General features: G+C 44.2%; 1 protein-coding gene across 1 annotated transcript; it reads left to right on the forward strand.

The window, feature by feature from the left end:
- Positions 1 to 334: 334 nt before the first annotated feature.
- LOC125523927 lies at positions 335 to 1631 on the forward strand. The gene is made up of 3 exons (XM_048689001.1): positions 335 to 1185; positions 1289 to 1356; positions 1431 to 1631. The coding sequence occupies exons 1-3, from the start codon at positions 688 to 690 to the stop codon at positions 1591 to 1593; spliced, it is 729 nt and encodes a 242-aa protein (XP_048544958.1). The 5' UTR covers positions 335 to 687; the 3' UTR covers positions 1594 to 1631.
- Positions 1632 to 12227: the final 10596 nt, after the last annotated feature.

Consider the following 12227-nt stretch of genomic DNA (forward strand, 5'->3'; position numbering starts at 1 on the left):
CCTTGTCTTGAGTTCTCCCTCATTCTCTCTTCCTTTTTACTCATCGGGCCACCGCTGCCGTCTTCACCTCGCGCCGGCATCAGCGGCAGCAGTGGAGCGGACGACGGCTTCGTGCCTGCCCTCGGTGCGTGGTGAAGGGGCGGTGGCGGTCGACGTGATTCGGCTGGGTGCGCGCGACACCGCGTGTGGCGCTGCTCCGACTCGGCGGCGCGTGGACCAGGCCAGACTCGCCGCATTCCAGTCACGACGCGCATCCAGCTCTGCTGCAACTGCCGCTTTTTATCATCCACGGTCACCTGCGACATTCCACATACAGGCCAGGCCTGAACAGAGAAGTTACCTGCCACACAACAAGGTAACATACATTCCCGCCAATCAGTTTCTTTGGATGTAATGGAAACAAATAATGCATGAGAGAGATATGGAGCTCAGCTCCTTCCTTTAGCAATCTATGCTTCTCCCAGTAAATCCTTGCATCTTAGAGGCTTGAACCAACGTTGCTTCATTTCTTGATAGCAGTTTTCTTTTAAATATTATACTACCTGAATGCCCGTGGTTCAGTCGTTATATTCATACTATGCATACATAAATTCAGCCATTAAAAAAATTAATCTGAGAGCCAGCATGTGCATACCTTAACAATTATTCATTGATTCTTCCTGCTAAGCTTTATTAGCTGCAAGTGAAATGGTGGGAGAGCACTCGTCGCCATGGCCGAATCTAGCGACAAAAGAACAATTTTCACTTCTCAAAGAGCAATTTTCACTTCTCAAAGATGTTCTTTTACTTTGGCAGCTGCAGGCCACATATATATTAGTAGTCCTGTTGTACAACTTTGATGAATTTTCCTTTTCCAAGTTATTGTTGGTCCAGTTATTGGCCTCTCTAAAAACATTTGTTTTCACATGTCCTTTGCTCCCAGGAAATCTGGTTCAAGCTCTACTGTTGTTTTATAGAAGAAAGTTGGAGGCGGCATTCGAAAATCCAGCAGGTTCTTCTTCTGGGTATGAAAAAAAAATGACTATAGATTTCGTGGTCTGCCATTGCTTTTCTATTTCTTTGTGTTCTTGTTGTATCGGATGGCATGATTGGCATCTATTTCAAAAAGTCCATATACTTCAGCAATTGACAGATTTTGCTATCATACAAGTCAATAACAATAGGCATCGATTGCAAACTTTAGAGGTACTATGCATGTGTGTTAGAATTTTATTGATTTGTATCTATCCTTATTGCCACTCTGTTGCTTCCAAATTTAAATGTGACATATTTTGTTAAACTGTATTAGATGGCGCCAATTAACCTTAGACGTCAGCGGACATTTGCAAACTTCACAAAAAAACCAGTTGAGCCTAGGTAAGTTTAACATGCTTTCTCATATTTGAAAGAAAAGGAAAACCCTGTTAGCTAATTTAAGCTATTTGTTATAGATTCATAGACTTCGACGACATCGAATATTCTGATACATTCAGGACTTGTAGCATCTGCGTGAGGGTAGATGTCAAATTCCCGGTTAATCCGAGTGGTGATAAGCTTCACTTCATTCTTATGGACAAAACTGTAAGTCTCAAGCATGTTAGATTGCTAAAATAGACATTTGTTTTATCATCATCTAACATTTCCTAAAACAATTCTAAGGGTGCGAAAATCGAGGCTATAGTTGCCGGAAAAGATTTAGTGAATAGATTCAATATTACATTGCACATGGGTCGTAAGTACATCATTCATGGTGTTACTATGCGGCCTAACTTTGAAGAACTGGAGTGTAGATACATTCAACACACATATGAGTGTTCCTTCAGCGCAAGGACATTTGTTGAGTCTCTCTCACTTCAATTTCCAACATATCCCAAGCATTTGATGCCGTTCCAAGAAGTTCAGAGGTGTCCAAGAAACACTTTCGTAGGTATGCATTCAAGCATATAATACTTACTAACATAGAGATAATCTTGGTATATAATTTTGACTAATGATAATTGACACAGACATAATTGGCATAGTCGTTCATTATGATGGACATGAACGCATTGGGGGATACCCAGGTGCTGAAATATATAGAGAGGTCACCTTCATGGATATGTGCCATGTGTACTTGGTACATAATAGTTCCAACTCTTTTATACCGAATAATCGAAATTAGTTCAAAAAGTCCTTGACATGGTTACCATTTTAAAAAATTCCACATTGTAGGGGCAAACTTATAGTTGTTGGGATTTGGGGTGGCAACTTGATTCAGAACTCATATAGGTGGTCAACAACTGAAGGCAATAAATCTATTGTCCTTGCCACTATGCTTCGGAAGGATTGCAAATACGGTAATTGAAGCATCTATACCAATACATGTATTGCATGTTCTAAGGAAGTGTATTGTTATGTCAACCTAAATATATTTTTTATCTTGGCAATAGGAAATCTGGAAACTTCAAATTACACCACCCTTGCATTCAATCCGGATCATACTGCAGCACGCGCACTTGATGGTGAGTAGTTATGACTTTTATTAACTAAAAATCAATTATTTACGATTGTTATTAACATATGTAGACAAATTTTAAATATTATTAAATGCAACATTTATAATATATATTTTTGCAGATATTCGCTAGAAAATAATAGGTGGGTTGATTGATATGAAGTTTGTTCAGCAATTTATTGAGTGGAGGTGGGCTTTCCTAGCAAGCGAGTTGTCTACAAAGGATCCCCGACACATGATGTATACAAAGAAAGCTCGGCGCATGTAGTAGAGATAGTAGACATTGGTTATGCCTATTACGCATGATTGTGTGTTTCAATTTGTAAGTGTAGTTATCACGTACTTGGTTTGTATGTACTATGTAGGTGACTGTTTCGTCATATTTGTTTGTGTCTATGGTGTTTTAAGGGATGTGCTAATTTCACGGATGATTTAGTTATTATCTACATTTAAATGCAAGTTTGTCCATGTTCATAGATTTTGAATTACCTATGACATTGTTTTTTTGTCAAAATATATTCTATAAAAAGCACTCATTTAAAATATCCAAGTCCATGCTATCACTTTGTCGAGTAATCTTTTCACATCATATACTTCATATTTTGTGTGTCCGTGGCAACGCACGGGCATTCAACTAGTAAGACTATAAATGGGAAACGATGTGAACTCGACCAATTCATATAGTGAATGCCTGAATCTTATTTCTGTTGCGTAACACTGAAACAAAGAAAAATAAAAGTAAGCGAAGAGTAGTTAACACGCTCACCGCTTCATATATTTGGCGCACACAGTGATGGTGGGAAACCAGCGTATAGTCGTCCAGGTGGGTTTGGGAAATCAGCGTACAGTCGTCCAGGTAAGTGCTTACAAAGTGCAGCGAACAACTCGACCTGGAAAGTCTTAAGGTCCACCGAAAAGTATCGAAACTCCAGCTTGTCTCGTGAATATTTTAAGTACACCGTGTACATGAGCAGGAATCCCCCGGCTGCACCAACTAGATGCAAATCCTTTACCGGTAACGGGATGACCTTCTCCACATGCCATTGGTTATTTGTCAGAATGGAATACGCGAGCCAAATTTGGCGATCTTTGACGTCCTTATCATAGCCGTTACCTGTAGTGAGCATCCCGAGCATTCCTTTTTCTGCCTCGACAAGGAGAAATCTTTTACTCCCTAGTGACTCAGATTGGAGGTTGACAGTAGAAAACTCCATTGCGCGCAAGTCAAGCACAAGTAATTTGTTCTGCAATTGCAAATGCCAATAGAAGCATCCACGGACGAATTGACGACTTGACAGCCCAGGATCAGACTTCACAAATGAAGCAAGTGTGGCCGACGTACCCCATTGGTCATAAGTAAGAACATGCCATTGTCCATTTAGTGAGGAGAAGACCAGAAGCAACAGATTCATTCTGCATTGCGCCAAGCATACACTACTAGATTTTCCATTATATTCGAGGGTCAAATCACCGTCGGATATATAAGTTCACCGTCGGATACCCTAATAACCGACGGGTGACCGTCGGCTATCTCCCGTCGGCCTTGCTTTGTCGGCCATTACACATATATCCGACGGTACCGTCAGATACTATCTTTCCCAACGGTAATAGGCTGACGGTTAACCGTTAGACATAAATTGATCATCAGAAGCTCGACGACACTTATAGCCGATGGTTCCCCGTCGGATATTTATTTTCCTGCGGTTATTGCCCCCCGTCAATTTTCTTAATAGTCGACGGTATATTTGACTGTCAAGGTTATTTATAACCGACAGGAGTGCCAAACCGTCAGTTTATATGATTACTGTTGGTGCATAGAACTCTTCGGGGATTCCTTTAGTTGAGACTTTTCTAGCACCATCAATTGTATAAATTCACCAATGTTCGGAAGTTCCTGTGGTCATATTGTGTACCCAAGATGTTTGTTGCACTGTAGGAAATAAGTCACCCTTACACATTGCTTACCAAGAAATTGTGATTCATGACGATAGTATTTCAAAATATTGGCCTTTCAAATACACCTCAGAATCACACAACTACACATGATCAAAGAAAATATATTTTATTTAGCATAACAACAAGAAGTATAACATGTCTAATGAGTTGAATTAATATTACATTGGCCATACTGACGCATCTAAGAAGTGTCAAATGAAAAACAAAATAGTGACTAAGATATAATGGTCCAAACATTGTGCATAAGCTAAATTGTCCATGAACTTCATAACTTCACTTGGTTGCATGACTCGAAGATCATCAGACTCATCACCATTATCGTCGTCTTGATCGTAATGCCCATCGCCATATATATAATCTCCCACATTGCCATAGGTACCATTGTCATCATTAGTATCATAGCATTATCACAACTCAATTTATCTCCAATATGACTTACCAATACCTAAGAAACTATAAGACTTTTTATAAGAGAGATGAAAAATGATATAATGCAGCTGACATTTAATTGAGCTAAAAGGAACAAACTTACTTGTTCAGGAATCATCTACACATTGACATAGAAATCACATCTTAGTAAGAATTATTAGTGTTACACCAGTACTTCAATCCTTTTCCAACCATACGTCTTGCAAATGGAAACTGAAAAGTAAAAATGAACAAAAATAAAATGACTATTGTTTTGCACCTTTTATGCACAGGGTTATACAGACTAGTACTTCTAGATCTTTGAATACAATTCACTGCTATTTGTGATAACTTGCTTTAGTAATCAACTCTACAAGTTAACCAAGAGGAACGGTTTATCAACTTAAAGTAAAGAGTAAGTAAATCTAAAATCCACATCAACGCCTATGTGTTCATAAATCATTATATGGAGAACTAAAATGCCAAGGCGACACATACAACATGATTCAGGAACAAGATAAGATGGCAAATCTACCATCAGTTAAAGAAAAATCTGGATATGTGCCATTAAATTGACACAACTTTGAGAAAATATCATGGTAAGATCTTATTGTAGATATATAGAATTGAAAAGAACAATCCATTAGGAAACACACCATTCCACGGGTCATATGTGTCAGTTCATTGCCTCAATTGATGCCTTTTCCCCCTGACCTACACACACATTTCTCGACCCAAAGATATGCACCAGGGCCAGCAAACATAACACACCCACAAGATACTAGAATGTCTTGGAACAAGTAGTTGTACGAAGCTAAACTAGTACTACTATTCTTATGTAGTAGTTTTGCCAGCATAGTTGTGTGAATCGTACGTATTTGAAATCCTAGCTAGCAAGGATTTGACATTCAGAATCAATCAGACTAGGACCTGGTAGGCTGGGCGTTTTCTCAGTAAAGTTTGCTTATGACTTGGCCTTTGATGCAGTTACTAGAGGAAATGCACAAGCTTCCAGCGCTGCTCCTGATGGCCGTCGAGCGTGTTGGAAGATGATATGGGGGAGCTTTGTCCCGCCGTCTATAAATTTTTTTGCCTGGAGAGCTGCTGTAACTCCTTGCCTACATGGAAGAATAAGGAGAAGAGAAATCTGGAGGTGTCGAATATGTGTCCAGTGTGTGATAGGGAAACTGAAGATTGTTTCCATGCTCTCTGTCGATGCCCACTAGCTACCCAACTATGGGACTGCATGTCTGAAGTTTGGCAACTGCCCAAGCAAAAGGAGATAGTGAATACTGGTGTTGAGTGGCTGCTTGATGCTCTACATCCACTAGGGGAGATGGATCGTGCAAAGTTGCTGTTGACTCTGTGGCGCTGCTGGCATAACAGGAACGAGGTGGTGCACAACAAAACTCTGGCCCCGATGACCGCCTCTCGCCGTTTTCTCTGTGAATATTTGGATTCTCTGATTTTTTCAATACAGAGAACGACCCATGGATCATCCAAAGGTAAAGAAGTGGTCTCTTTGAGTACTAGAACAGTACCGTTTCAGGCTATTTCCAGCAAGGCACCCACTGTTAAATGGTCTCCTCCTTTGGCGGGCTGGGCGAAACTAAAGACGGATGGATCATGGACGGAGGAAGGAAGTGCAGGAGCTGGTATGTTATTAAGAGATCATCTGGGCAACATCATTTTCTCGTCCTGTCGCCAACTCTTCCAATGTCGAGACACACTAGAATCTGAACTATGTGCGGTCATGGAGGGTTTATCAATTTCAATCCAGAGATCGGACTTGCCAATACACATGGAGATGGATTCGCTGTCAGCGGTTAACTTGGTGAATGGAATAGGAACGGATAGGTCTGTTTATGCTTCATTGGTTGCAGAGATCAAACATTTGATGTCTCTTCGTCGGACTTGTGTTACTCATATTGGTCAAAGTCAAAATGTGGCTAGTGATTTTTTAGCAAAATCTGCTAGAACTGAACATAGAACCGTAGTCTGGATGGGTTCAGGCCCCCCAGAAGTCGTTGATTTTTGTAAAGAGGACTGTATGATGAGCCATGAGTAATACAAGTTTTCTACCCACAAAAAAAATCATAGATTGCATATAAGTACTACTCCAAAATTACTGGGGAGTAATTGGTACGATGAAACCAAAGAGGTGGTACGTAAGTGCAACTACCAAAATTTGGCCATCTCACCGGTGGATAGGATCTGCTTTGACAATGATTCGTAGAAAATCCAGATGAATGGAAACATATGTACTCCAGCATGTCTGAATTAAGAAAAAGCAGATGGAAGGGATTTGATTATGGTGATACCTGATATGGTACCTCTTCGATCGGAAGGATCAAACTTCTGGCTGGGTAGGGAGAAGACCTTTCCTCGGGCGGCTGTTCAGCTAGAGATGTGGATCTCTCGCCTCCTTTACCCTGCATGCGAATGAGAACCGATCAGCGCAGAACATCAGCCCACGGCGCCGGCCGCCCATTAGCATGCCCCACCGCTCAGCCATCAGCCTTGCGCCCCTGCCCCCCGCTCGCCCATCAGCCCGTGCTGCCGCCGCTCCCACAACAGCTAGCCCTCGCCGTTTTCCGCCACTACCAGTCGCCGTACTTTGCTGCATGAATACAAAAAAAATTAAGAGATCAAGGCGAGGGGAGAAAGGAAGTCCCGGGGAGACAGAGGAAAGGAGGCACTGACCTAGCACCGTAACTTGTCGAGTGCTGTCGGTCGCTGCCACAACGGGTGAGAGACGGGATCTGGGTGGAGAACTGCTCTAGGCTCCCAATCGAGAGGTGAGTGGGAATGAGGCTAATCTGGAGCTGGGCGGTGGCAAGGTTCACGACGGCCCAGTGGGTGGTTAGAGGAAGTTGAGATCGTGGTTTCGTGCCGCGTGGGCTATTTCGATTTTTTTTCCTTCGCGCGTGTTTTTTTTTTCAATTGGTTTTCTTTTTTCGAGAATCATCTCGCGTGTCGGTTGAAACTTTCATCCCGCGCATGTTGACCACACTTAAAAATGTACTGTATCCCTAAATACACTTACGAATTTATACACATTGAAATATGGGTTGCAGAATTTTAATAAACTCAATAATGTGTGGATGGGGACTGACAAAGTGCACTCTTTTTTTCTCAAAAGGAGGATTAACACTGGCCTCTGCATGCACCCAACCATTTTATTAATTATTCATCAAAATCTTACAAATTAATACATCAATAAGTCTATAGCCGAGGACGATCTGGGCCTCACCGGCTGCCGCCGCCGCCACCGACCACGCCCAGTCGCACCGCCCTCCTCCAGTCGTTGGTCCTGACCGGCACTACCAACATCGTCGCCAGGATCCGGCCGCCGCACCCATTGATCGAATTAGGAGCAACACCCCCACGATTCAGGGTATCATGTGCCCCTTGAAGACCGCTAGAGGAAGAGCAGTACCTGTGCCACCGCTGTTGCACGCACGGGTTTTGCCTAGTGCCGACCATCGGCGATGACAGAGGGGAGGGGAGGAGGTGGTTCCAACAGCTAGGAATTGGGTCCTCTCATGTCGCCCGTGCGAGGGGCGACGTGAGACTTGTGAGTCGGGCATATATGCTCGACATACCTAATAATAAGAGCTACCTTTGCTCACACGAATAAATGTGATACTTGGTTGAGTCCACCTTCATTGTTAAACATACTTTATTCTTCCACTGAAGAAAATAACGACATATCACCTCCTCATCCAAGCTCGCGACGCAGCTCAATCGCTGATATGCAGATTTGTGGACCTCCAAGGTGGCTCACCAAAACTGAAGTCATTGTTGTTGGACGAATCAGATCTAAGCAACACCCCAGACACACTATCAAACTCAAGATCTAGCACCCCGGCACGACTAAGACGCCGAAGGAGGAAACCATAATTGGCATCCATCAACCACGAACCCAGCACACGTTTCGTCTCTCAGATGTCGTCGATGCAGTCCACAATCTACATCCGCTCCTGGACTACCTCCCAAGCTTCGCGCCGATGTTGGGGCAGACGTCGTCGCAATGGTGGAGCCCGAGGACACATGTCCACCACGAGGATGCCACCGGCACACCATCCTTGCTTGAACGGGCTGGTTTTCAAAACCACCCCCAACCATAGGGCCGATCGACTTGTTGGGGAAGGATTTGAAGAATCTTTATTCACCACCACCATCGCCGCCGCCGAAGCCAAGACGATGAGCAACCTAAAAACGAAGCTACTTTAGCCTAAAACTATCCACACACACACACACACACACACACACACACACACACACACACACACACGGATCCGGCGATCCCCCTAGCATCGACGACCGAGGTCGTCGGCGGAGGGGAGCCACCAAAGGACGGCGGCGAAGGAACTCTCCTTGGGAGAGAAGCTGGCAAGATCGCCCTTTTTCTTCCCGAGGAAGAAAGAATGACCACCGCTTAATGGTCGATTTGTTGTGTTTGTGGTGTCTGATAAGGATTGTACGTAAAGAATCATATGTATATAATGACTCTTTTTTAGTTTTGAAATACGGAACTCGGGCTTGTTATAAGTCACAATAGTACTAGTACTTCATGACCATCCGTACGTGTTTACTAAGGACCTAAAATGGTGATGAAAAATACAAACAGGTTCATATTGTACGAACATAGCCTCACCGATGCAGGGGACGACAGCACTTTGAAACGGTAAGGCCTCTGTGGCTCCATGTGGCAGACTCTTTGTAGAAAGGGTGATGCCTCCCTTTTACTTTCTTGGTTAGGAGGAAAAAGAATGGTTGCACTGCTTCGGACAAAAAGGATCATATGTACGTATAGGATCGTATGCATAGCATTCCACTTTCTTAATTAAAAAAACAACACTCATCCTCGTTATAATTCAAGATGTAATTAATACTTCACGACACATTTGCATTTAATAATTAATATACGTAAAGATCGTGGTCCTTCTAGACAAAGTTGCATTTATTAGAAAAACTAAAGATACGTACAAGCCAAGTTACAGAAGTACATGACTAAGAAATTATCAAACTAGTACTTTTGTAAGTGCAATTTTTTTAAACATCATATTTGTATTATCATGTACCAATTTTTTAAGCATCCTACATATTAATTGTGAAAAAGAACATAATGCACTCGCTTACAATAGCAATGCTAGATGTTAGTTCATGGAATCTTCTTATACTGAATTATCTGGAATATAACATCGGTCATTCTACATATGTTGTCCATTGAAACATATCATCGAGAGGGAAAGTCAACCGCCGGTTATCACTATACACCATCGGGTATTTTCTCAAATAACCGAGAGGCACATATCTACCGTCGGCCATGTCCTCTCATAGGTGGGAGTTTTGTTTTCACCTTCGGCTATTAAATTTCACTGTCGGGCATTACATGTAATCCCCGTGGGTGTGGCAAAAACCGTCGGGCATTACATGTAATCCCTGAGGGTGTACCAAAAATCGTCGGGCATTACAATTAACTGTCGGGGATTACATGTAATCCCCGTGGGTGTAGGGAAACATGTCGGGCATTACATGTAATCCCCGTGGGTGTAGGAAAAACCGTCGGGCTTTACGATCAACCGTCGGGCATTAAGTTGGATAACAGAGGGGTGGATTTTCACACTCGAGCATTCTACTATACCGTCGGGTATTAGTAGTAATACTCGTGAGTTGACACTAACCGACGACCATTATAACTACCGTCGGCTATTACGGTAATACCCGACGGTCCGTCGGCTATTAGATTTACCGTCGAATATATCACCCTGAATGACAAGGGGTCCTTCTTGTCCTCACCGGGAGCAAGGAAAGTCTCCACTTCGAGGAGTTCCCGTTTATGGACCAGCGCGTTCAGGTCAACGGGGATGGCCGGCAGCATGATATAGCGACGGTGCACTGGGTCGCACACCGTGAAGACCATGAGGATGCGTCTACCAACAAAATTTCTGACCAGGATGCCGGCCATGAGGACACGTCCGTCAGAGAAGTCAATTGGACTCCAGGTACGGCCGACGGTGGAGGGGAGGAAGGAGGAGCAAGAGAAATCGAAGCCCGCAAAGGCGCGGGCAGTGACGTCAGAGGGGTGCGGCGGCTGTGCTGGGACGAAGGCTTTCTCATTGTTGAGAATGCCGATGAGAGGCGGCGGGTGGAGGGCCTGGTAGCGGCGCAAGAAGGCATGGTGGGAGATGATGCGGCGGAAGGAGGGGCAGGCGGCGGAGGCGAGGGCGAGGTCTTTGGCAGCAGGGAGGCGGAGGAAGATTTCCTCGAGCAGCACATCTAGGATATCGGCGATGGACGGCGCCATCACGATGGTCAGGAGGGGATTTGTTTCGGCCTTGGGAAGGAATGGCCCGTGGAGCTTTTCTTCTCTCAGGAACGGCGGCGGCGGCGAGCCCTGCTCCGGTGCTCCCCTAACCTAATTTCGGAGGGGTATTTTTGACCCGGTGAGTTTGTTTTTTTCATGGCCCGCCGTAGCCCAGATCCAAGCCCTGTCTAGCCATGTATAACCCAGACCGTATACGTACAATACCCTGGTCCAAAAAAAACATCACACGACCCCACGTCCATGTAAGACCTGCCGAATCCAATCATTCATGCAGCTCCATCAATCTCGTGAGCATTGACGCAGCTCCATAAGTCACGTAGTAGATCTCCAGCGGCGGCTATCTCATCGCCGGCGATCTCGTCGGACAACGGGCGCGGCAACGTCGTGAATCTCCAACGAGCGCGCACAGGTACCACATCCCGCGTCCCTCCTCTAGTCTCGCTCGCGACAACATCTAACGAACTACCGCCGCCAGTGGTAGTGGTTAACATAGCGGGGCGGGTAACCTAGCTACCCGGCGGCGCAGGCGATCGTGGATCTTGTTCCGGTAGTTCTGCTCCTCATGATCCGGGTTTCTTCAGTCTAGGGTTCACACAGCGTCGGTTGCCGTCGGCTGTGCGCACCACCTCTATCGTTATTTGATGTGGCGGCTAACCTAGGTATCCGACGGCAGAGGTAATCACAGATCTAGCTAGGTTTTGAGATCGTGTAGTTCCTCGCAATTGAAAGTGATCACGACGGGTGCCGTGGCCATCTTCCATACTAGGTTTGGCAGATCTGAACGGCCTCGGTTGCGGTTGTTTACATAACATTCGTGATCATGTGCTATGTGTTGTATATTTCATCATTGATAATGTTTGCACATGTGATGATACATATTATTTGTTGTAGGAAATGGCGGACGAGGAGTTAACTGATATCATGGTAGACATGGAGTTTGGAGAATTGATGAAAGACTAGATAGAAGATTGGTCAGATGATGAAAATTCAGATCATGGAGATCGGTTAGAGAATGGGAACGAATGGGACGATCTTAATGTGAGTGGCATTGTCATG

The sequence above is a fragment of the Triticum urartu genome, chromosome 7, assembly GCF_003073215.2.
Source record: "Triticum urartu cultivar G1812 chromosome 7, Tu2.1, whole genome shotgun sequence".
Taxonomy (NCBI): Eukaryota; Viridiplantae; Streptophyta; class Magnoliopsida; order Poales; family Poaceae; genus Triticum; species Triticum urartu.